The sequence below is a fragment of the Catharus ustulatus genome, chromosome 14 (assembly GCF_009819885.2).
Source record: "Catharus ustulatus isolate bCatUst1 chromosome 14, bCatUst1.pri.v2, whole genome shotgun sequence".
In the NCBI taxonomy this organism is placed as follows: Eukaryota; Metazoa; Chordata; class Aves; order Passeriformes; family Turdidae; genus Catharus; species Catharus ustulatus.
The window spans coordinates 7,636,916-7,660,490 of NC_046234.1; the positions used below are offsets into that span (position 1 = coordinate 7,636,916).

Below are 23,575 nucleotides of genomic sequence, written 5' to 3' on the forward strand. Positions count from 1 at the left end.
TTCTCACCTGCCAGGGATGGGAGGAGAGTCCAGAAACATTTTTCTTACCCTGCACTGGAAGCACAGCATTGTGCTGTGCTGTATTCCAGCAGGGAATCACAGAGCAAGCACCAGGCAAACACCTGAGCACACAGTGCAGCAGCTCTGACGGCAACAAAACCTTTCCACAGAGCTCTGCTTCAGTGTCTCAACCATTCCATGGGCTCACTGTGGGCTGGAAGCCATAGAGAAGGTTCCAAATGCTTCCATTGTGGCTTTCTTTCTGTTCCCTGGTGGTATTTACCAGCACCAGAGAGTGCTAAAATCATTTAGCTATCTCTCAGAAAGCGCACATTTAGCCAGCAGAGAAAGACCAGAGGCCTTACTTGATGAATTCCACAAGAGTCTTTATTTCATGCCAAGGGTGGTCAAGCAGGTTCTCTCAGAACAAAGGGCAGACAGCTATATTTACAGGTTCAGGGAGGATTCAAACTACAACCAATAAAAGTTTATACAAAGAACAGCATCCAATCTAAGTGAGAAGTTCTACAGGTGAACTGACCAATTACACAGATTTATAACCAATTATCTTCCAAAGTGTTAGGAGAATGACCAAATTCTTAAGGAATTTGGCTCAACCTTGGTATCTAGGATACCTTATCTATTATAGCAAGTTCCAGGGGTGAGGGGAAGATGGCTTTGGAAGAATTGTATCATCCACATTCCATTTCCCTTTGTCTCCTCGATTTCCTGCTTGCTGGAGGATTTCTCCTGACTGCAGCAAGGCAGGCCTGGCCCTGCTTGCACTGTGCTGCTCACTGCTCAACTCAGCCCCCCTCCAGGACACTGACTTGACACATCCACTGCCACATCTGAGCACCTCAGACACACCAAGTACCCTTAGAAGACAGACAAATCCCCTCCTGACTGCAGTGGGACATGTTTGTTTGTCCAGGCAAGGCTAAAGCCACCTCAAAATCTGGAAACAGGGCAAGAGCCAGAGCCAAGGATCACCCACTACATAAAGTGATGGAGTTATTCCTGCTTTTAGGTGAAGTCCTTGCATGAGGAGTGAAAGGGAATAATCTCATAAGAATTCATCCCTCTTGGAGGTGCTTCTGGGCATCCCACTCCAGCTGCAGCTTGCAGCAATTGTTCTGCTTCCCTGTCTCTCCCCAAACCACACCCTGGGGACAGCCCTGCAAGGGACACCAGCACAGGGAGTGCCAGCAAGGTGGGGCAAAGCCAGCACTGGGTGAGCTCAGAGATGTGCAGGAAAAACAGCTGCACCTGGGAAGCAACCTGTGCCCAAGCAGCTCTAAACACTCAGAAATCAAACCCAGTGCTGAGGGCAAGAGTGGGCCAAGGTCAGTGGCCAAAGCCCCCCAAAAGTGTTCCCCACTGGTGCTCCCTGCAGTGCTGGTGCACTCTGTCATGGTCCTGGGTGGCAAAAGGGATTTCACACTGGGAACAGCAGCACTGCAGCCAGTTGTGATTCCATCTCTTTTCCAGTGGCACAGCAGTGCAACCCCTGATCCTATCTCAGCAGAGCTACCATGAAATGCCTATTCTTGTTCAGAAAAGACTGATCTCTCAAGGTTTTTGGATGACAGGATAATATATTTCCCTAGATATTAGAGACTGAAAGAGATTTATTAGGGGAATTATTCTCTATATTCTGTGCAGTCCATTAAGAGATGAAGCTGTCCCTGCTCCATGGAGGAGCTCATTGCAGGCCATGTGACTGCACTGATAAAAGACCCAAGTCCCCTCTGCAGCCTCTTATCCTGTTCACTTCATACTCCTCCAAGTACAAGCACAGTGTTGGGTCAATATCCCAGTTCAATTCATGTGTGAAAACCTCCCTAATTCTGCAGGACAAAACCAGGGATAAAATTAGACCCTTTATTCCTACCTTTGGTACTAGGGACAGTTTGTTACCAAACCCACTTCAGCTTCCTGAATGCCAAGGGCAGAGCAGAAGTGAGAGCAGCTGCAGTTTCCCTGTGAGCCCAAATTTTCAGGTGCCAGCACCTCAGCAGTGTGGGCAGTACTCTGAATTTGGGGTTTATGAACACAACCCCCTCAAACTGCAGGATTATCCCATTTGGACAGCTTGGGGTGAACAGCAAAGGGGATGGTCCCAGATGTTCCTTCAGGTCACCATCAGAAGCAAAGCAGTGCTCTGGACACTGGGGGATCCCAGAGCTCCTCACAGGAGCAGGATGGTGCTCCTGCATCTCCAGGATCCCAAGGGAATTGCCAAGGGAATGTCAGGCTGCTGAAGCACTCAGAGCTCACCCCAGAGTCCAGGGAGCCACACACCCCCACTCCCCATCCTCCCCTGGTGACTTTCTGGGTGTATTCACCTACCCAGTGGCTTCAGCAGGACTTCAAACCAGCTGCATCTCAGAATCCAATCCCAGCAGCTACAGAAGACATTTTGGAGCTCTGACCTGGGCTTTTGCCTGTCCTTCCCAAATTTAGCTCCTTTTCAAACACTGGTGACACTGCAGTGGCCCTGAATCACGAGCACAGAGCTTAGGAAGCACTACAAAAGCATTTGTTCCAATATTTACTCAGGGATTTTTCATGCTACACCTACCACGGCCTTTAGTTTATTGGGAACACAGTGCACTGGGGAAGGGCAAACCACAGAGTCCATACTGCTGCCAAGCAAAATGTCATTAAGGTTTTAGCAATGCAACACAAATTGAGTTTACATTAAAGCTTCTTTTGTATAAACCATATCCCAGAGTGAAACCCAGTGACAGAGCTGAGTAATGAGTAGAAGCAGAGCAATCAAGGTGGAACTAGTGAGCAATAGGAAAAAGGAGCCATTCCAAAGTGCTATTTAAAGTTAGGCTGAGAGCTCCATTTGAAGTATAGAAGTGATTATGTACAGTCACCACTGCAGACATTTAATGCCATGTAGGATGCAGTAGCTACCACCTGCAGCTGCACAGAGACACCCCGAGGTTCAATGGCACTATAAAAACCAGCACCAACTGGAGCTGAGATTCTTCTTAATATAGACTTACACATAACTGCTGAAGAGCTGAGAAGTCTGGAGCTTCAAATCTCTCTTGTGCTACCCAGCACATAAACCCACAACTCAAAGGTGACCATTTCTCATTTCAAACCTCTCCTTCCTGCAGGATTCTGAGCTGCTGAAGCCCTGCTTGTCCCCAGGAGTGCTGGAGAACACCTGGGTTATGGCACTGTTGGGTTATGTCCCCCCAACCCTGCTCTGTACAAAACCACAGCACTTCTGAATGTTCTTCTAATTACCCAGAGCATGAGAAGTTTGGAAATACTCATTTCTAGTTCCAGGCTTACTAAGGTGTGCTTTGCAGTGCTGCTCGTGCCAGGCCCTGGGGAGGGAGCCCAGAGGGATGCAAGTGGGCTCAGGGCTGACCTGGAGCTCCCACTCAGCTCTGTGTGCTCCCCCTGCCCCCAAAGCCAGCAGATCTGACACAGCTCAGGTGCTGAAAAGGCTGCAGGGGTGCAGGGACCCTGCCTGGGCACTCCTCACACAGACAGATGGGGCTGCATCACAGCACTGCAATGTCCTGAAGCTCAATCCCTGCTTCCCCCTGGAAGGAACAAGCCAATTCTGATTTATTTGAACAACAGCTCACAGACAGTTTTTCACAATTTGCAAAAAACATTTATAAATGGCTAAATATAAAAAAAAAAAACAAAAAAACAAACCTCTATAAAGACTTCAGAGCACTGCTAAGTAGAGCAACATAATAGGTTTATCAAGAAATAAAGCAGCCCTCTCCAAAATATACAGCTCAGACATACCCTGCCAGCAGAAGTACTCAATGTTTAAGATGAGGGAAGAGAGATTCAATGAGGATTTGTTTTCCTGGCAGCCCTCCATACGTGCACATAAAGCTCTTGTAGCAGCACACTGATATTTAAACTAATTAGCACCAGGAAAGCCTCGGGACTGTGCTTTTCTCCCAGCCTGTTCCCAGGGACACAGGGGGCTCCAAAATCTCCCTGTGATCACATCCCACTCACAGCCCAGGATGCTGCAGCCCCAGCACACCCCCCTTTACACAGGAACACGGGGCAGGACACTTGGCAAAGGGAAAAAAAAATCCCCCCTCTGCCTAAACTGCCCACTCAGCACTATGTGAGGGGATAAAAATAGCAGGCAGGAGAGCTGGCCCTGAATACCAAGCAGCATTCCCACCCAAATCAACTTCCCCTTCACTCTGTTCTCCTGCAGGCTGCACGTTGCCTGAATTTCCTATTCCTCATAAACACAGCCAGTGGGGATTTAGCTCTGGGGAGCTGCAGCCTGGCACATCCACCATCATCACTCTGGCAACCCCCCACCAGCCTCTGGAAAGAGCTCCTGACTTCCAGAGGAGAAAGGACAGGCTGGGGGGGTGGGTTTTGTGAATATTCAACACCTCTGCACAGTAGGCCTGCCTATTATTAGTATGGGGATGTCAAAGAAGCTCCTCTCATGCAAAGTTTCCAGTCTAGCTAATTAACAGTGGCTTCCTCCAGCATATAAATTCGGGCTTTAGTCCCTTGTACACAGGCAGGGCAGGAAGGGAGGGAGGGAGCAGAGAACAGGAATGGCTGCAGTTCATCTTTAAAGGCTGGAAATTAAATCTCTCAGGTAAGACAGAGAGAATTAACACACATCCACACACTGAGAGGAGGCTGCCTGTTTTAGGAAGGGCTGAATCTCCCTTCTTTTAGAAAAAGATTGGATGTGGCACTCAGTGTTTAGCTGAGGTGGTGTTAGGGCATGGGTTGGACTCAATGATCTTAAGGGTTTCTTCCAACCTAGTGATTCTGTGATTCCTCCTGGAGCACATCCCCAGAGCATCTGTCTCCAAAAAGCTCTGATGATTTTGACTGGGCAGCTCACAAGGGGCAGCAGAGGCCAGTGATTTGGGTCAGGGACTGTCACCCTCTGCTTCTGCCATCCAGGCCACCAACACCTCCCAGCACCGCTCTGGGGCTGCACAAGGGAACTCACTGCTCCCCTTGCCCCGAGCATCAGCCACATCCCAGCTGCCAGGACCTGCCTGAGGGGAAATCAGAGGCCAGAGAGATGCTGAGGGTCCTGTCAGGGCAGCCTTTCAGGGCACTCTGCAACCTCTGCTGCAGCAAAGCCTCCAGTTCAGGGCACCTTGAGGTCTCCTGCTAGTTGCTCTTGATTGTGCCAAACTGCTCCCATAAAGGCAAAAGTGACCTGAGTGCTAAACCAAAATGCTCTGCACATAAACTGCTCCAACACAGTTTTCTCCAGGCTGAAGAGTGTACTCTGGAAAAAAAAAATTCAAGACTGAAAGCTTTTAGAAGCCTGACCTTATTTATTTTTACCTGCTTCCTAAATGAGGAGAGAAATAAAACAAAACATTGTATGGCTCTACATGTACCACCCTCCAGTGCTTCAGTTTCTTATTCCCACCTACAAAGTGGGAGCAGTGACCTTACCTACTCCATAAAAAACTTCTCCAGCTTGTGCCCAGACTTCAGACACTCTTGCCTGGAAGGATAAATCTCTGCTTCCTGCACTGCTCTGCCACCTCACTGGTGTCAGCTGTCAATGAAAGCACCTGCCAAGAGACACCCAAGCCCACAAATCTCACCCCAGATTTACACATCTTGCCAGAGCAGAAACTTCTCTCTGGCCAGGAGGTGATTTGCAACCCTGTAGATCTTCACTGAGCTTGGGGCAGAGGTGACAGATGACTTCTCCAGCACTTTTGTGAGCCACATTTATGTATCCTGCCCCTGCAGCACTAGCACAGCACCTCTGATTTATAAACCCCAGCAAAGGTTTCAGAGCTGCCTGTTTGCCACGATTTAAAACCAAGCTGCTTTATGAACAGGCCTCCCCAAACCCACTTCTCTGCCTCAGTGGGGCACAGGTTTTTGGTATGGCTGAGCCAAACAGTACCCCCAGATTTCTGGGGTCACAAACAGCTCACTTCCCTCCCCAGTTCCACATCCCTCCCAGCCAGCACCAAGGAGAAGCAGTTCTTAGCTAACCATTCCCAAACCTCAGCAGGGTGTTTGGTTTGCTGAGCTTTCAGCTTTCCACAGCTTCTCCAAGGGTCTCTGATGTAATCTGGACTCTGTTTGCAATCAGAAACAGGCCTGGGTTTATCAGGATGCCGAGGGCACAGATAATTCAGGAGCAATTTTGTGTCAGAACAGCGCCTTGGCTTCCAGGAGGGCCTCCAGGACAGCTATGAAAGTTTGTCATTTCTTCAAAGCAGCAAAATATTTTATTTTTTAATATTGTTCTTTTTTTTTTTTTTTTTGCACTAGTAAATGCTTTGTCTATAAATAAACCAGTTTTTTCTTTAATAATTCTTTTCCCAAACCAGGCGGGGGAGGGCTGCTTGAGTTTGCTTTCTAAAAGAACCCTTTTAGAGGTTTTCTTCCAAGCTTGCCCTAAACTAAGACAGCTGCAAAGGTTCCTCTTAAAGGATTAATAAAGTGATTAATTGAGGTGTAATAAAGTGATTAATTACAGTACCAGATCCTGAACATGGATAACACACCTGAGACATTGCACACTGCACAACAGGGAGATTTTGCTGCTCTGCAGTCACCTGCCTTTACCCTGGCCCCAAGGACAAACAGCTTTATTGGATCTGGATCATTTTATCTTCCAGGAAAACTTTGTTCAAAGCTTTAGATGTTCAGCTTGTCTAAAACCAGAACAGCTTTCCTGAGTTGAAAGAAGAAGTTCATGTCTCGGCAGCGAGGCAGGACCCAAAGGGAAGGAAGAGAAAAAGAAGAGCTGAACTCCTTGGCTATCTCTGCTCTGCCTTTGTAGCTCAGCCCACAAAAACTCAGCAAAGAAAACACAAGTGATGCAAGATGGAATTCCAGAAAGTCACCAAAAGCCCAGCAGTCCATTCCTGCACGTGTTCCCTGGAAACCAACACCCAACACAAGGAGAAGTCAGCGTCGCTCACTGCCAACTCACTGCTCCTGCGATGGAAAAACACACACAGAGGCCAGGGCCCCCCTGGAAATCACATTTCAGGAAGGCAGTTCATCAAATATCAAAGGGGAAAGGAATACAATAAAGGTCTGGTAAGGAAGGACAGCAGTGGGGAGGGAAAGAGCCACAAAGACACAACAGAAGGTCAGTTCCCTTCTCCACTGCAGCAGGGAAATTCCTGGCTCCCAGATCATCCTTTGTTCCTGTGCCCCAGAGGAACAACAAGGGCTAAACCTCTTCTGCCATGCTCAGTAGAAAACTCTGTCTGCAGAAATCTATTGGGTTTGGGACAATGCTGTTGGGTACCAGTGACACCACACTCATGAGCACTGCAAATCCAAAATAGGACCAGGAAATAACCAAGGCCTCCACACTTCAAACAGGGCACAGCAAAAGTCCAACCCCCTGCCCAAGCAAGGAAACATATCAGACAAATTATATCATTTTTGCCATCTTTTCTGAATTTTTCCCAGAGAAAAGCACAGACACCCCCAGGCCCACAACAGCTTTCACTTCCCCCACCAGAAGCATCATTCACAAAAAAAGAACCAAGTGGATTGTGCCTATATTTGCAAAACACTTTGGGAAAGAAGCAATGACATGGATTTGTCACCGAGATGGTGCTGGGAGCAGCACCAAACCCAAAGGACACAGGGCTAAAAAAGGAAGGAGAAAAAATAAACCCATCTAAACCAGGGAGCAGATCTGAAGGCGATGTGCAACGTCACAGTTCCCTCCACCTGCAAGGAACACTCAGCCACAGGCACAGGAGGCCCAGTGACAATCCAAAATCCTCTGCTACCCGTTGAGGGGACTGATTTGGGGAAAACACAAATGCACCAAAGCTTTTATTGCTACAAAATAATAAACAAACCCAAAAAAACCCTCCATGTGTGGCTGAAGGACCTAGGAACGGAGAAGCTGTTAGTCAAGCATGTTGTTATCAACACAAAGCCCAAAGCAGGCAAATCCCAGCCCTGAGAAGCAGGCAGAGGCACGTTCCACACAGCTCCTTACCCGACTGATCTGCAGCTTCTCAGCTCCAGGCTTGAAGAGGTTCCATCGACGGCCGCCGTTCCTGCAGTTCCCGCGCACCTTCAGGGTCTTTGAAGCCTGCTCGTTCTCAGCTGCCAGGAGAAAATCCACGGGAACAAAAAAAAAAAAAGGAATGACAAAAGATAAATGCTGTGCTTTAGCTCAGGCTGGGGGCGGAGGCTGTTCTTTTAAATGAAAGAAACAAAATTGTTTGCAAGAGACTCATTCAACCTCTCCTTTAGAAAAAGAGAGCACAGAGTATATTTAGGTGCTTTATTCAGTGCTCTTGGGATACAAGAGAAATAGTGCAGCTTGGATACTACAAAAAGGCAGAGCTGGGAGCCACATCCCGAGGTGGGGTCAGCCCAGCTGGCTGTGGAGCCAGGATGCTCTGCCAGGAGCAGGAGACCCTCTGAACCTGCCCCAGTGTGCACAGGGCAGCAGCTCCCTGCTCACAAGTGCTCCAGCAGCAGCACCTGCAGCAATCCCAGCTGCACACCCACTGTGGGCCACAGGATCCAGGCCTTGGAAAAGAAACAGCTCCTCCAATTTACACACAAAACTGAAATGGGTAAGTCCATAAAAGCTGGTTTTTTAAGGAAACTGGGCTGAACCCCCAGTGTTTCAGGCCAAGCCCTCACATATACAGTTCTGCTCTAGCTTTGAGTGATGCCACTCACACCAGACCCAGCCTAGCCTTGCAGATGGCACTACTCAGGCACAAAGCAGCTTGTGAAAAAGAGACAAATGAGCTTTGCTTTTCCAAGCAATCAAAATTTTCAGCTCCATATCCTATCCCTCTCTTTTTGGGGTGAAGCTGCCATTCTGTATGAGACCACAGTTTTCCCTCCCACATTTGGCAAGGCTAGATTTTAATCCCTTCTTCCATCAGGCTCTCCACATCCCCTGGAGGGAAGGAAACAGACCTGAGCACCACTGGTGTCCCCACAGCAGCTGCCAGCACAGGTACACGTGATGCAGGCAGTGGCATATGTGGTACCTGCACCCCCACAGGTGTTTCCAGCACCTGGAGGCTCCTCACCCCACTCATGGAGCAGGGATCCACAGGAAACAGCAATTCTGCAATTCTTCCCTAAAAGATGCACAAGGCTCAATTTCCTGACGTACCTCTAACCAGGCAGAGGTTCCAGACTGTGCCAGTCCTGAGGGGTTTGAGACCAGAATAAATGGTTGCAGGCTTTGGGAGAGTGGAGAGCCCCAAACCAAACAGGTGGGGGCTCTGCCTGGCCCAGGCCAGAGCAGCAGGGCTGGGATGCTGCTGCAGGCTGCCTGGGCAGCCATCCTGATTTTCTTCCAGCGTTGCTGGGAGAGAGATTGCACTGAGACCTATTTCCTCAGTGCTGATGCAGGCAGCCTGCTGCTATTTTTAGCAGCCCACGTTTCACTTTGGAGACTCTTGGAGAGGCAGGCTGCAGCACGGGGCCCATTACAGCAGGAGAGAGGCGATGGATGGAGCAGGGATGTGCAAACAGGGAAGGCTCGCTCCGAGGGGCTGTGTGACCCCCCTGTGCTGGGAACCTCTGCACCCCAGCAGCAGAGCCATCAATTAACAGCACAGGCAGTTAATTGGCCCTGTCCTCCCCAGTTCTGAAGGCTGATGTGTTGCCACCATCCATCAGCTGCCTGGATCCCTGAGTGCTCCCGAGCAATGCCAGCACAATCTGGCAGAGCTCCTGTGCTCGCCCATCACTAAATCACAGCATTCTCCATGCCAGCAGTGGCCCTTCAGGAAATCATTTCCTTTCTCTCATTATCAATCTTTCTAATTAGGAGGTTCAAAAAATGATGTCATCTATTGTCATCAGCCAATTTACCTGCCAGCACAGACATTCCAGGGGGCTGTCCCTGGTGTCACTGTGAGCAGGACAAATGCAGAGAGGTCACCCCAGTGTGGCACATGAGATTCCCTCCTCCATCATGAAAAGTGCCCAAGCACAAGAAGGAAAAAACCCCTCATTTCTTGTGTTTACAAACAAACATCAGACTTGAGTTGTGATCTCAGCATCCATCATCACTCACCACCTCCAAACGTGAGTACTCAGTGAGTACTCACCACAGAGCATTCTTAGAGGGCAAGAATTAAAGAAAAAAACACCAAATATAAATTCACAGCAGTTGCTGAACAGCTTTTACTCCTCACATGCCCACCCCACTCATCCTATTGTAACCAGACTATGGGGACTGTTCAGAGACATTAAAGGCAGAAAACAGCTTTATTTCACTGTACACAAGGAGATCCTATTAGGCAGCAGGAAAAACTCAGCATGAGGCTCTCAGAGCTCCCTCACCTGGCCTCAGCACGATGCAAACCACATTCCTGACTTCTGCACCCCTGCTGCCCCTGCAGCGTGGGGGACACCCAAAAACCAGATGTTGGGAAAGATAAAGATTAGACAGGAAGGTTTTATAGATATGTGTGTATAACAGAAAGATTTTTGAATGTAGAATTTGAAGAAGGAATAGAAATGATAGCAAATTTTGATACAGAAGAAAAGAATTGCTGAGCTAGTCTTACTGGAAAACTAAGAAGCCAAAAGGAAAAATAAGTTAGAAAAAATTTTAATAACTCAGAACAAAGGATAAATCCATCTCAAAGAAAAAAAGCAAAAAAATTTTCACAAGCAAACAAAAAAAAAATATTACAAGTAAAAAAACCTCAAAATTTTCCACTGCAAGAAAACTAAACAGCAACTTCTTACTTAAACTGTAACATAATTTTCATAATTAAAAAATAGTACATAAACACCATAATATTAATAGTTATAATAGGCTATAATAATAAAAATATTAATTGTTATATATTAAAAATATACAGAAAAAAGTATATAATGCATTATAACCAAAATTTAAGCTGTTTCAAACAAACCTACAACTAATGCTAACCACTGTGAACTTAACTCTTTATTACCCACAACCCATAAATTTACCTATAAATAATAATAAATTTATTGTCATGTATTTAAAATATTCATTTAGAAAGTATATACTGCATTATAACCAAAATAAGTCACTTCAAACGAGCCTACAACTAATGCTAACCACTGTGAACTTAACTCTTATTACCCACAACCCACAAATTTACCTATAAATAATAACACAAATATTAATTAATTGCTGTATATTAAAAATATATTTTTAAATTATATAATGCATTATAACCAAAATTAAAATTGGTTCAAACGAACCTACAACTAACGCTAACCGCTGTGAATTTAACTCTCATTACTCACAACCCATAAATTTACCTATAAATAATAATAATAAAAATATTGTCATATATTTAAAATACTTTTAAAATAGTATATAATACATTATAACCAAAATGAAAATCGCTTCAGACAAACCTACAACTAACACTAACCGCTGTGAACTTAACTCTCATTACCCACACCCCACAAATTACTGTACCACCTAAACACAACACAAAGCACCCAGAAGCCTCCAAGAGGTGGCTCAGCTGTGCAGGGAGAGCAGGGACTCACCACGTCTGCGGAGCAGGTGCTGCATGCGCCCCCCCAGCTGGTCCAGCCCCATGGGGGTGCTCTGCGACAGGGGCTCGGAGCGGCAGCGCTCCACCAGCGCCTTGAACGGCTCTGCCTGTGCGGATGGCTGCGCAGGATGGGATGTTGGCTGCAAGAAAAGGGGAAAAAGAAGGATTTTATTGCTGGAGTCAGGTCCAGTATAAGTGCAGATTAAGGGTTAAGGGTGTGGGAAAAGCCTTTTAGTAGTGGTGAGTAAAAATCACCCCCAGTATCCTCCAGTTCCAGTATGTTGATCATTGTCAGAAAGTTCTCTGCTTCCCTTGTTATCACTGCTTCCTTTTTGCTGCAATAATTGCCCTTCTTTATTGGACCCACTCTGCCCTAATTCCTCCAGGTTCATAAATACCCCTGCCCTGCCCAAACACCTGCTTTTGTCCATTTGCCCTCGTGGATGGATCAAGCCTCCCTGTACCACCTTTCCTGGTTTGTTCAGTACAAACTGTTCAGGTTTGCTGTTTGTTGTTCTCTAGTGTTAAAGTTTTTTAGTTCCCAAACAATCGGGGCAGATTTTCTTTCTGCATAAAATCACCACTACCCTTTTACCAACAATAGTCAAATCTCAGGCAGAGAACCAGAGGACAGACAAGAATACACAATAATACAACACTCAATAATACAATACACAGTAACACAGTTCAATAATACAATTCAATAATGCAGAATTCCCAACACAGTGCAATCTGCACCCAGTGCAGTTCTGACTGCAGGGTCAGGACCTGCTGCCCCTATTTCAGCAGGCTCAGATCTTGTACAGCTGTGAGTTTTCAATGTCCCAGGAACTTCTGGGAGTAACCCTGGTGGAGACCCACTTGCTGCTCTCCCATTCCCAAGTCCCAGTAGTATATTAGGACCCACAGCTGGTCTGTTGAGTTAGAGAGGGTTAATAAATGAGGTTTGTTTTGAGAAGTGTTCTCTGACCAAGGTTGTTGGCATGGAGACCAAGAAGTGAAAAAGGTGAAAAAGAAGATAACTAGGAAAAAAACCCCACAGCTGAGGAAAGTATTTACAGAAAGGTCCTGGGAAGAACAGGGGTGGAGAACTCTCCACCAGTGATTGTTATGGTGACTAATTGTGACCAATGCAGAAAGTGTGAACTGTGTAGAGGGTATAAAAGACAGTGTGATGTTGTAATAAACAGGTATCAGCCCTCTTGTGTGTCACACCTGCCTCTACAGCAACACAGCCAGGGCAGTAATCAGCTGGTGCTGAGGATCCCACAGCAGCAAGGGCTGGCTGCTTGCAAGGGACAGCAAAGAGCAGCCAGATGGGTTGGCAGCTCACTGCTGACAGCAGCTAACCAGACACGTCCTTGCATCTACAGCCTACAACATATTTACTTGAATAAAACAGCTGAAATTGATTGAAGCACCCATCAAATGGCCAAATACCTCAGTTACACCTTAATGCTTGGTAGCACTGATCCAAAGAATTGGCATTTACAGCTAAGTGGAGAAAAATGTTGGAGTTTTCCACAGTGCAAATTTTATTATTCTATACCAGGAGGAAAAGTTCCTAAAAACGACAACTGGACCATGACATTTTGCAGAATGGAATGTTCTTTTTAAAAACATCACAATTCAAACTCCTACTTTTCATTTCATACTGTGTGACATGTGACACTGTGGAAGTCTCGTGGATAATCTTAGAGTCAAGAAATCAGAACGAAAAATTCTTCTACAAAGGTCAGGGGAAGCAAACAGGAGGAGTTCCTCTCTGGGAGGTTTCTAGGCTCCATCACAGACACATCTGTCACACTTCCATGAGCCTGCTAATAACTGAGTGCCTGGGATGGTTTGGTGGATCCATCCTCAAGATTCCAACAGCTCATTTTCACTGATGTGCTGTTATTTTCATTTACAGATGAAGAGCAAAGCAGACAGGCTGTAATTACCCCAAAAGAAAGCTGTGGATGAATTAAAGCTCCATCTCCCAGCACCAGCATCACATCCAGCGAGCCAGCACACTTCTCTTGGCTGGAAAACAGCTGGGAGGAGGGAAAAGCCAAAGAAAACCTGCCATCCAGGGAATTTTGGACAATTGGAGAATTGGAATTTAGCACAAGGCCTGCAATGCCCAGAGCTGCCCTTCCCATCCCTACTCTGATTCCTGTTTTAATTTATGAGGCTGGGAATGGGATAAAGGACAGACATATCATGCATTTAAAGGAAACATGTGGAAATCTGAATTATCCATGTGTTCCATGGCTGGTTCTATAAACATGCAAAGCCTATCAGCTTTGCAAACTCAACCTGCCTTTCCCTGATAATGTTAAAAATATGCTTCCCAAAAAACCCTACCCCACTATAGATAGCACTAAATATAGGCTTTAATTCAAGGTTTTGCTAGCACCTCCTGGTTATTATGAATACAAGAATCTGAACAGCTTGCAGATAGGCTTTAGAAGTTTTGTCTCCTCTAAAAATAAAATGATTGTCAGACACAACCATATTAAAAGCCATAAATACCCAAAATCTTCATTCTGCAAGTAAATTGCACCTCTCTGCAGAGAGGAACATAGTGCTCTGTTGGCAACAGCAGGATTTAGAAAGTAAAGCACTATTTCTTTATTTGGAAGGACTATAAAGTCTTTTGTTACAGCAGGCTGAGACACAACCCAGGAGCTGAAAACCAGGAGAAGAAGAAAGCTCTGAAGATCAACTCTCCCAGATATCATTTCCTGGTCAGGGTGATCCAGCAGTGGGAGGGAAGGGATAAATCCACTCAGCAATCCCATCCCTGCAGCTGCTCCCACAACAAACCAACCTCAAGCTGAAAGCCATGATGGGCATCACCTGCAATTTCTCAGCAAAGAAAAGAGAACTTTGCTGGATGTTCCTCCTGTGAAAAGGCACTCGGAGCTGCACTAAAGCCAAACCCCAGAGCTGTGGGAGGATCTGAGCTATGCCCCAGCTATCAGGCAGCAGATCTGCAAACCCAGCCCCTGGCATGTGCACACTCAGGCAAATCAGTAAATCCTGCACTTCCAGTCGGACCCACCACAGGGAGAGCTCCTGCTTTCCCACACAGCAGGAGCAGCTATGGCAGGGGGAGCCCAAAAACCTCCTAAAGGCCTGACAGCACCCAAACCCACGTGGGTCACCCTGAGCAGCAGCACCTTTGTGGCACTGGGACACTTTGGATCCTGAGCACAGGGTTTGGAGGAACAACCTCAACAGCTGCTCTGGAGAAACAGCTGCAGTGATGCAGTTTGAGCACACAGCCCCTGACAGAGCCCTGAAACCAAGCACAGCATCCCATCAGCCTGGCACCTCATCTATAGGGGACACAGCTTTTGTCAAGGCTGACAAGCCTGTGGAAATCTCATTTTCACACTTCTGGCAAACCTAATTCCCCCAGAGAATGGCCTCACAAACCCAGCTGGGCTCTGTGCACAGCCACAACAAGCTGCAGCCTGCAAACCCTTTGGAGATAAAATCCTGAACCCCAAGGAAAAAGATTAGGTCCGTCAAAAAAACCTCTTATTTCCCAAAGAAGCCAGCAGAGGGCACAGAAAGACTGCGGTGAAAGCCCTCTGCTCTGTCACTGCCAGGGTGACAGGCTCTGAGATGCTCCTGGTCCTGGCCCTGGGACAAACAGGGACCTCACCCTGCGGCAGATGTCTCTGCCATAAATAAACCTGACACTTGTTTCTGGGTTGGAAAAACTCCAAAGTGATACCTGAAATGTGAATTCAGATGCTTGTTTTGCAGCCTTGCCTGGTGTCACTCCAAAGGAGGTGTCAAATCACCCACAAACCCTGTCCATGGAACACCAGCCAGTTTGGAACCCTGATGGAAGGCTGGAATTGCAAAATAAATTGTATCAAAGCTGCATCATCTCAAGCTACTGGAAATCTCAAAAACTCCTGGGGCTATGCCTGACTTCCTGCAGCAGCAGGTCCCCTGTTGGGATGCTGTGCTGGTTTTAGAGGTTGGAGGAGGATAATTCACTTCAGTGGAGACATGAAAAACAGAAACTGTCCAAAAACTAGTACAACCTCTATGTCATCTTTTACTCCATTTCTCATATCTCACAATAAGGATGGCACAGTGATTCCAGAGCTGCAGCAGCAAGAATGGAGTAATGAATTTCCCACTGACAATTTGTTTTCACCTTTACTGTTCTTCCAATTCTTCAAAACATTTTATCTCCACTATTTCACAAGTCCCCAGAACACATGAGAATTTGGGATGGGGTCTGAAAGCAACAATCAGGGATGTGCTTTTCTACATCTGCTTTTATTAAATGCTGTTGCAATGCTATTTCCTTCAAAGCACCAGGATCAAATCCTACCAAACTACTTGCCCATAATATCACTCAGCTCCTGCCCAATGACATTAGAATTTTCAAAGGCAAGACCAGGAAAGCAAAAAGCAGGGGCATTAATTGCAGATACAACTGAACAGATTTACTTACTGACAGAACCAATGTACAGATCCCCTAAATCCCATTCCAGCATCCCTTGTGCTACACCAGCCTCAGTTTCTCCCACCATCTCCTCACAGAAGCCTCTGTGGGAAAAGGCACTTTTATGGTTTTTTTGGGGCAATGTTTAAGTTGTTTGGGAAATGCTTTCTGCCCTACTCTGCTCACACAGTGGGAACTTGCTCAGAGCAGCTGGCCTGGCCAAGCCACCCCATCCTGGCAGCACCTTCTCCCTGCCTGTGGTTGAGCACCTCCCTTGAAATCCAAATCCTACAGCTCATCAGAGCAGCCTGGAGTGGAGGCAGCAGGGCCAGCAACTGTCCTGAGGAACAGGTGCCAGCCAAGAGATGGATTGAGCCCTAAAACAATAAGGGGCTGGAGTTTGCTGCTACTGTCACGCTCAGGCTGAAGTTACTCCTCTTCCATGTTTATTTTTGGTAAAGTGTTTCCGAGTGCCGCTCCCTGATGGGAGATAGGCGAGCAAATCCCCGGGGTATCTCAGGTCATTTGTTACTGGAACTGCTGGCAGACTCTGAAGGGCTGTTCCTGTCCAGGACATCCCTCCTTCAGCCTCCCCCTGCTCTGGCTTTGGTGCCACCACCAGATTGCTGCACAGGATCACCACCACACCTGCAGCAGGAGTTCTGGGGTGCAGGAGGTGCTCCCAGCCCCAGTGGGGCTGCCTGCTTTCCCTCCCACCCTGCTGCAGCTCCTGCCAGGAGCAGCCAGCCCTCCCAGCCAGAGGAAACTGCAGCAGCCCGGAGGTCGTGTGCTATCGCCACGCTCCACGGGAACTTGGGGGAGGTTTCCTGCCCAGTTATCTCAAGCACCATATTTAAGTTCCCTGGTCATGTTAGGGAGCTGCAACAGCTGAGCTGGGACTTGAGGCATCTCCTGTTCACACAGCTGAGCTGGGAAAGCACTGGGATTGTGCCTGGGAGTGCTGGGATCAGACAAGGCAGTCCCTGCCCTCCCAGCAGGGACGTGGCTGCTCTGGGAAAGGGTGCTGGGATTTCCCTCTGCTCCACTCCATCCTTTTGTGCCTCTCTCATCTTGCTCTTGCCCAGAGTACTTTCAGCTTGGTCTCTGGAAAGGGATATCAAACCACAGCCCTCTCAAGTTCCTCCTGAAAATGTTTCTTCCAGAAACCCCAAGAAGTGACCAACCACTACTCACTCTGGAGTGCCTGGGATTACAGAGAGCTTTTGTAATTCTTTGGATTACATAAAACAGAGCAGAGAAACAAAACCAGGAATAACTAACAATACTGCTGCCTGTTTTAGCTGCAAGTCAGAAGTTCAGATTTTTTCCCCCAGCATTTCTAATCTGCTGCCAATTTTCAAACACTTCCCCTCTTGGCTCAGAAGTTACTGTGACCCCTTTTCCAACAGGCAACAGTGTCACCACCTCTGGAATATCTCTTGTTGCTCCAAACCCAAAAGGAAAAGAGAAAGTTTCTTCACAAATCAACTTAATTTTTCTACCAGGCACCTTGAAAAAAGAAAAAGTCCTCATTCCAGCCTCAGCTAACCAGCAGGTACCCAAAAGAACCCTAAAGCTGGGCTCCACACTGGCTCCACAGGACTTCTGTGGTTTCACAGCAATCAGCTGGACAAGACAGATTTATAATACCCAAAACCCAGTCCAAAATGCAGTGCCCACTTAAACGTTTTGAAGATTTTAAGGGCTTTGAAAGACTTGCTTGTCCTGCCATGACTGGAGCCACTAACATTGCTCACCTGTCATTCATCACCCATCCCATCACCCCTACAACTATTTTAGGTAAGAAAACTCAGAAAACACACAGAAAACTGCCCTGTGTTTCCAGCAAAGTGCAATTGCCGAATTCTGCTTGCTCAGGGCACACTTAAAAACTCTCAATTTGCTAAAACCTCGCTTCTTAGGAGCTTCTACTTCAAATGAACCTAAATGCAGAGAGGAAAAAAACTAAAGGAATAGACTGCTACACCCCCTTCAAGAGACACTGATACACACAAAGGGTCATAGGAGAAGAAGCTCTGGAGGTTTAAGAGCTCAGACTCGGACTGATCTAAAAGCTCTGTCTGCAGCCACCATTCACAGAACAACCTCCATAGCTGGAAATCCCAATGAGGGATGTACAAAAATGCTTTCAAGTGCAAACCAGCTTTTTGAGATGTCCAACAGTGTGGTCTTGCAAACCTGACAAAGTTGCTCCTACCTTTCCATTTTTGAGGCGTCCGGAAGAGACGATCCTCGAGACGTGCACTTGGAAGGGCCTGCACTCAAACTCTTCCACTCTGTCCATGACCTCCACAGAGTTTTGTTCCACAAATGAAGTGGCTCCCCGCTTTTTACTGCGGCCACCAGGCCGTTCCAAACTCTGCCTTTTCACTGTGGAACACTTCAAAAAAGTCACTACAGAAAAATCCACGTCGGCAACTGCGGAACACCCCATGTCCGCAGCATCCAGAATATTCTCAGGAATGTCAGGAGAAGGTGGCAGGTCCCTGCCCATGACCTGACTCTTTTCCAGTCTACTGAGAGTGTCTTGGACCTCTGCAGTCACAGCTGCCTGGGGAAGGTGGATCAGAACCTCAGGTGATGCAGAGAAATCACCATTGGCAGCTGGGGAATGGTCCAAGCCCACAGCACCCAGCTTATTCCCAGGAAGATCAGGAGAAGGTGGCACATCCCTAGCCACAACCTGTGATGTCTCTGGAGAACTGCCCTGAATCCCCAGCTCACCTCCCAACAAGTATTGCAAAGGCAGCTCAGGATTTCTCAAGTCCTGATTATCCAGTTCTGTCCTTGAAATTTCCTGAGCCAGAGCTGGAGATGGAGCTGTGTCTTTAGCAATCACTGGGGCACAAGCCACGTCCTCAGTATCAAGTTCAGTCAGTGCTGTCTGTGGAAGGTGGGTCTGAGCCTCAGTCACTGCAGGAAAGGCACCATCAGCAGCTGGAGAACAGCCCAGATCTGTAGCATCCAGGTAATTGTTGGGAAGATCAAGAGAAGGTGGCAGGTCCCTGCCCATGACCCTCTCCAGGGTACTGCCAGTGTCTTCAAACTCCAGTTCGCCTCCAGACAAGTTTTGCAAAGGCAGCTCAGGATTTCTCAAGTCCTGATTATCCAGTTCTGTCTCTGAAAGCTCCTGAGCAACAGCTGGAGATGGATCCATGCCTTTAGCAACCACTGGGGCACAAACCACATCCCCAGAATCAAGTTTAGTTGGCAATACCTGTGAGAGGTGGGTCTGCACTTCAGTTTCTGCAGAAAAGTCCCCACTGGCAGCTGGAGAACAGCCCAGGTCCCCAGAATCCTGACTATTCACAGGAAGATCATGGGAGGGCAGCAGGTCCCTGGCCATGACCTGGTTCTTCTCTGGAGTCGTGCCCAAGTCGTGAATCGGTTCAGCCAGAGTCGTCTGTGGAAGTTCAACCAGATCCTCAGGGGGGTCTCTGCTGTTCAGCTCAATGAAAGATCCATCTGCGAGCTCTGCCAGCTGGGACATGGATGGTTCTGGCCCAGAGGGAGCACATGAGGTTCCATTAAGCCTGTCATTGTCACTGTCCAGGCCAGAGGAACCAAGGCCTTTCAGCCCATCCATGCTTTTGCAGTGCTCCTTCCCCGCTAAACTCTCAAAGCTCAGGTTCTCCCAGGTGCCGGAATCCGGGGACTGCAGACAGGCTCCCACCGTGCAAAAGGCCTTGGCGCTCTCGTTCTCCAAAACCAAACCCTCCTTGGGGGAGCCAACATCCTGCCTGCGGCCCCGGAAACTGCGCTGGGGCCTCTTCTCATCGGGGGAAAACGCCCTCGAGGAGCCTCGCAGCCGCCGAGCTGCCTCGGCCACGCTGCTCAGGAACCTCACAACACCCCCAAAGTGAGTGGCTTTGGCAGCACCGTTTGATTTTTTCCGCTGGCTGAGATTCTCCTCACATCTCGTATCAAAGTCCAAGTAAGAAACGGAATGATCCGTCGTATTTTCTAAGTTCTGGAAATTGGTTTCAGCCCTTTGATCCAGGAGCTTTGAATTATCTTTGCTAGCTAATGAAATTCCTTTCAGATAGCTCCAGACATCAGAGCTCCTTCCTCTCCTGCTCTCCTGTGGGAGCACAGCACACCTCTTTTGATTGTCCCCTTCTGTAATTGCAGGACTCTTAACGTGTTCCAAATTCAAAGACTCGCTCTTCCTGGCTGGTGCTCTGTGGCAGTTACCATCATTATCCTCACTGTGTAATCTGCCACTGATATCCCTGAGACATTTACTGTCAGTGGTATCGAGTTCAGGAATGCTGATGTTCAGCTCTATGTCCTCAAAAGAAGAGTCCAAATCCTCAATGTACCCCGCGTAGGAGTGGCGGGAGGGCCTGCGGCCATCACCCAGCTTCTTCACCCTGTAGACAGCTCTCTGCCCACTGCAGTGAAGGTCCTCCTCAGGGTCACACCCATCCTGCACTCTGGATGTTCTCAAATCCACATTCTTGGGCCTCCTGGAGGATCTTCCCTTTTTTGACGAGCGTACCCTGTCCATGAAAGATGGTTTCTTTAATTCTGACGCCTCAGAGGCAACTCCCAGCAGAATCATGGACTGGGGTCTGTCTTTATTTGTAGAGAGTCCTTTCCTTCGTCTGACGAAATTCCAGATCCGGCTGCCCTTGGATGTTTTCTTATACCTGTGTGTTTCCTCCTGCTCACTGGGGTTTGCATCGCCAGAGGCGCAGTGCTCAGCACCACAGGTCTCCAAGGCATCAGTGCTCCCTCCCTCCATGTTCCCCTGGAAAATCCTGTTGGCATATCCATTGGGAATGCTCATGGAAGCAGTACGCCGGCGGCCCTCTAGAACTTCCATCGCCCTGGCTCACAGGCAGGCTCCAGGAGTCACGGATGCATGGTCCTCAGACTGCTTTCTTCACAAGACTGTAAGGGAAAAGAACAAAGGGATGCAATTAGGAGCAGAAAACTTTTAGAAGATGCATTTCTTAAAGCATCACAAGACAAACCTCATCCCAGTGGCTGTGGTGGTTTTCCCCATTGATTCAAGGGAGGCTGAAATTTTGCTTCCAAACCATATAAATTTTAAAGCTACTTAAATTTGATTTAAATGACTGAACATTTAGTGACCACAAATAAACTTCCTGCACTAATAAAGTTACCACAAAGTATGCTCAGAATCCCATGAATCATATCTTCATTTTGCAAGTTAAACACATCAAAAGTTCATGGCAGAGAGGAGAGAGGAAATTCCAGTGAGTGTCCCTGCACATGTCACTGTCATCTCCACCATCCCCATCTGCCAGGAACTGCCACCATGCTCCCAACAGCTCAGTCTCTGCAGGCAGCCATTCAAAGAAAAGTCAGGATAAGCCTTTTCCTGGAAGCAATACAACTCTTAAAATACTACAACATCAGAAAACTCATGGAATATCCAAGCCAGGTTTTGCACACAGTAGTGATGGCACCAGCATGGGAATTCCTCCTGGCACTGCTCTGCTCAATGAAAGCTGCTTGGCCACCACTCAATGCTACAAAAAACACGTTCCCCTCAAGTGAGTTCATGGACAGAATTAAAAATACAGCTCCCCCATCCAGAGCAGCAATGGAAAGCACTGTAAACCAACAACAAACACAGCTGAACTCCTGCTCAGCTCCTAAAGCTTCCCTTCCACTGGAATCTGCCCTGTCTCCATATTACAGCTTCCTGGAGGTTCCAGGAATCTCCATATTACAGCTTCCTGGGGTAGCACCTGTTGGTTCTGGGTTTGCTATCTAGAAAGCAGAACTACATGCCAGGCACTCAAAAACTCCCTCCATTCCCAATCCTACTCATAGGAGGAAGAAATAGTGACCCAAGACATGGGTTTCACAAGGGAAAAATTCTCCACTTTCCCCCAAGCAGCAGGAGAGCCATACTAGCACTGTGAACAGTCCCCATATCTACTAAAAACATTTAAACTCGCTGTTTCTGTTAAAACTAAGGTTATTAAGGCAGCATGGGCATCTCCTGACCCTTGCATTCAGCTAAAAAAGCCTGTTTCTACCTTGCCACCATGTCTGCCTCCAACAAGGGATAAGTCTTGTTGTGAGACCCCCATGGACGGCAGAGGCACCATGGAAGCAGAGCACAGCCAACAGAAACAACCAGCATCCCTCTTTTTTATGGACAACAGTCATCTGGCTTTCCATGAGCCCTGCCACAGGGCTTGTGCCAAGCATTTTTTTGGCACTAGCTGTGCTTAGGGTAGCATAAATGAGTGTTTGCTGCTGTGGTGGGCTGCCAGATGTCCACTGACACTGCTGTCCAACCAAGGCAAGGGGGGAAATAAGATGAAGAAGTTGATGGGCTGCTATAAAAATGCAGCGATCCCTTTCCAATCCCTGTCAATTTGATTTATCGCCAACTGATCTGGAAAATGAAAAACAAAGATAAAACTAACACAGTGTCTTACCCCCACCCACCCAACTTCCCCATCTTCTGAGGGATCTACCTCCCAGCAAGAGCTGCAGGAGGATTGGGAACTGGGAGAGAAATGGCTGGGACATCATAGCTGTCCTTCCTTCTCATACTTGTCCCAGCTCCTGTGGGGCCCTCACAGGCCACAGTTCTGTCAGGAGAACTTGCTCCTGTGTGGGGCCTCCACGGGTTACAATTTTTGACAGGAATCAGCTCCACAGGCTGCCAGGAACATCCCCCTGCTCATCGTAGAGCCTCCAAAGGTCCCACTCCTGCCTGTGGGGCCATCACGGGTCCCACTCCTGCCAACAGGGCCATCACCCGTCCCACTCCCGCCCTGTGGGGCCATCACCCGTCCCACTCCTGCCCTGTGGGGCCATCACGGGCCCCATTCCTGCCCTGTGGGGCCATCACGGGTCCCACTCCTGCCAACAGGGCCATCACCTGTCCCACTCACGCCCTGTGGGGCCATCACGGGCCCCATTCCTGCCCTGTGGGGCCATCACGGGCCCCATTCCCGCTCTGTGGGGCCATCACGGGCCCCATTCCCGCTCTGTGGGGCCGTCACGGGCCCCATTCCTGCCCTGTGGGGCCATCACCCGTCCCACTCCTGCCCTGTGGGGCCATCACGGGCCCCATTCCTGCCCTGTGGGGTCATCACCCGTCCCACTCCTGCCCTGTGGGGCCATCACGGGCCCCATTCCTGCCCTGTGGGGTCATCACCCGTCCCATTCCCACCCTGTGGGGCCATCACGGGCCCCATTCCCCTCAGGAGAACCTGCTCGGGCGTGAGACCTGCACAGGCCGCAGCTCCTTCAGGGATCATCCAGCCCCTCATCCTCGCCATCCTCACCAACCTCAGCGCTCACTGAGCTGCTGCTCACCTTTCTTTATGCCCCCATCACTCCTCCTGGCCATTTTTGCCCTTTGTTAGCCATGTGAGGTGCTGCCAGTGCTGCTGCTGGCTCTGCCCTAGGCCATGGTGGAGCCACTGGCGGCACCGGCTGTGCCCAACACACCCCAGGGTGACACAGCCTAAACGTGCACTGTCAAATACACCCCAAATTCACACAGTGTAAATGTGCACTGCCAAATACACTCAAAATACACACAGCCTAAGTATACACTGCCAAATACATCCCA

General features: G+C 48.2%; 1 protein-coding gene across 6 annotated transcripts in view; it reads right to left on the reverse strand.

Annotated features, from left to right (window-relative positions):
• The window catches only part of ARHGEF9 (Cdc42 guanine nucleotide exchange factor 9), a 192,959-nt gene that overhangs the window by 149,117 nt on the left and 20,267 nt on the right, over positions 1-23,575 (reverse strand). For 2 of the 6 annotated variants that reach the window (XM_033072394.2, XM_033072391.2), the window contains exon 1: positions 7,994-8,084. Coding sequence is in view for 1 of the 6 variants with exons in the window: in XM_033072395.2 (XP_032928286.1) it covers positions 7,994-8,103; positions 11,515-11,662; positions 18,200-20,830 (2,889 nt within the window). In the remaining 5 variants the exon portion in view is untranslated. Of the gene's footprint in view, positions 1-7,993; positions 8,104-11,514; positions 11,663-18,199; positions 20,899-23,575 lie in introns of those variants that run through there. The other 4 variants (XM_033072395.2, XM_033072393.2, XM_033072390.2 and 1 more) reach the window with 4 other exon arrangements.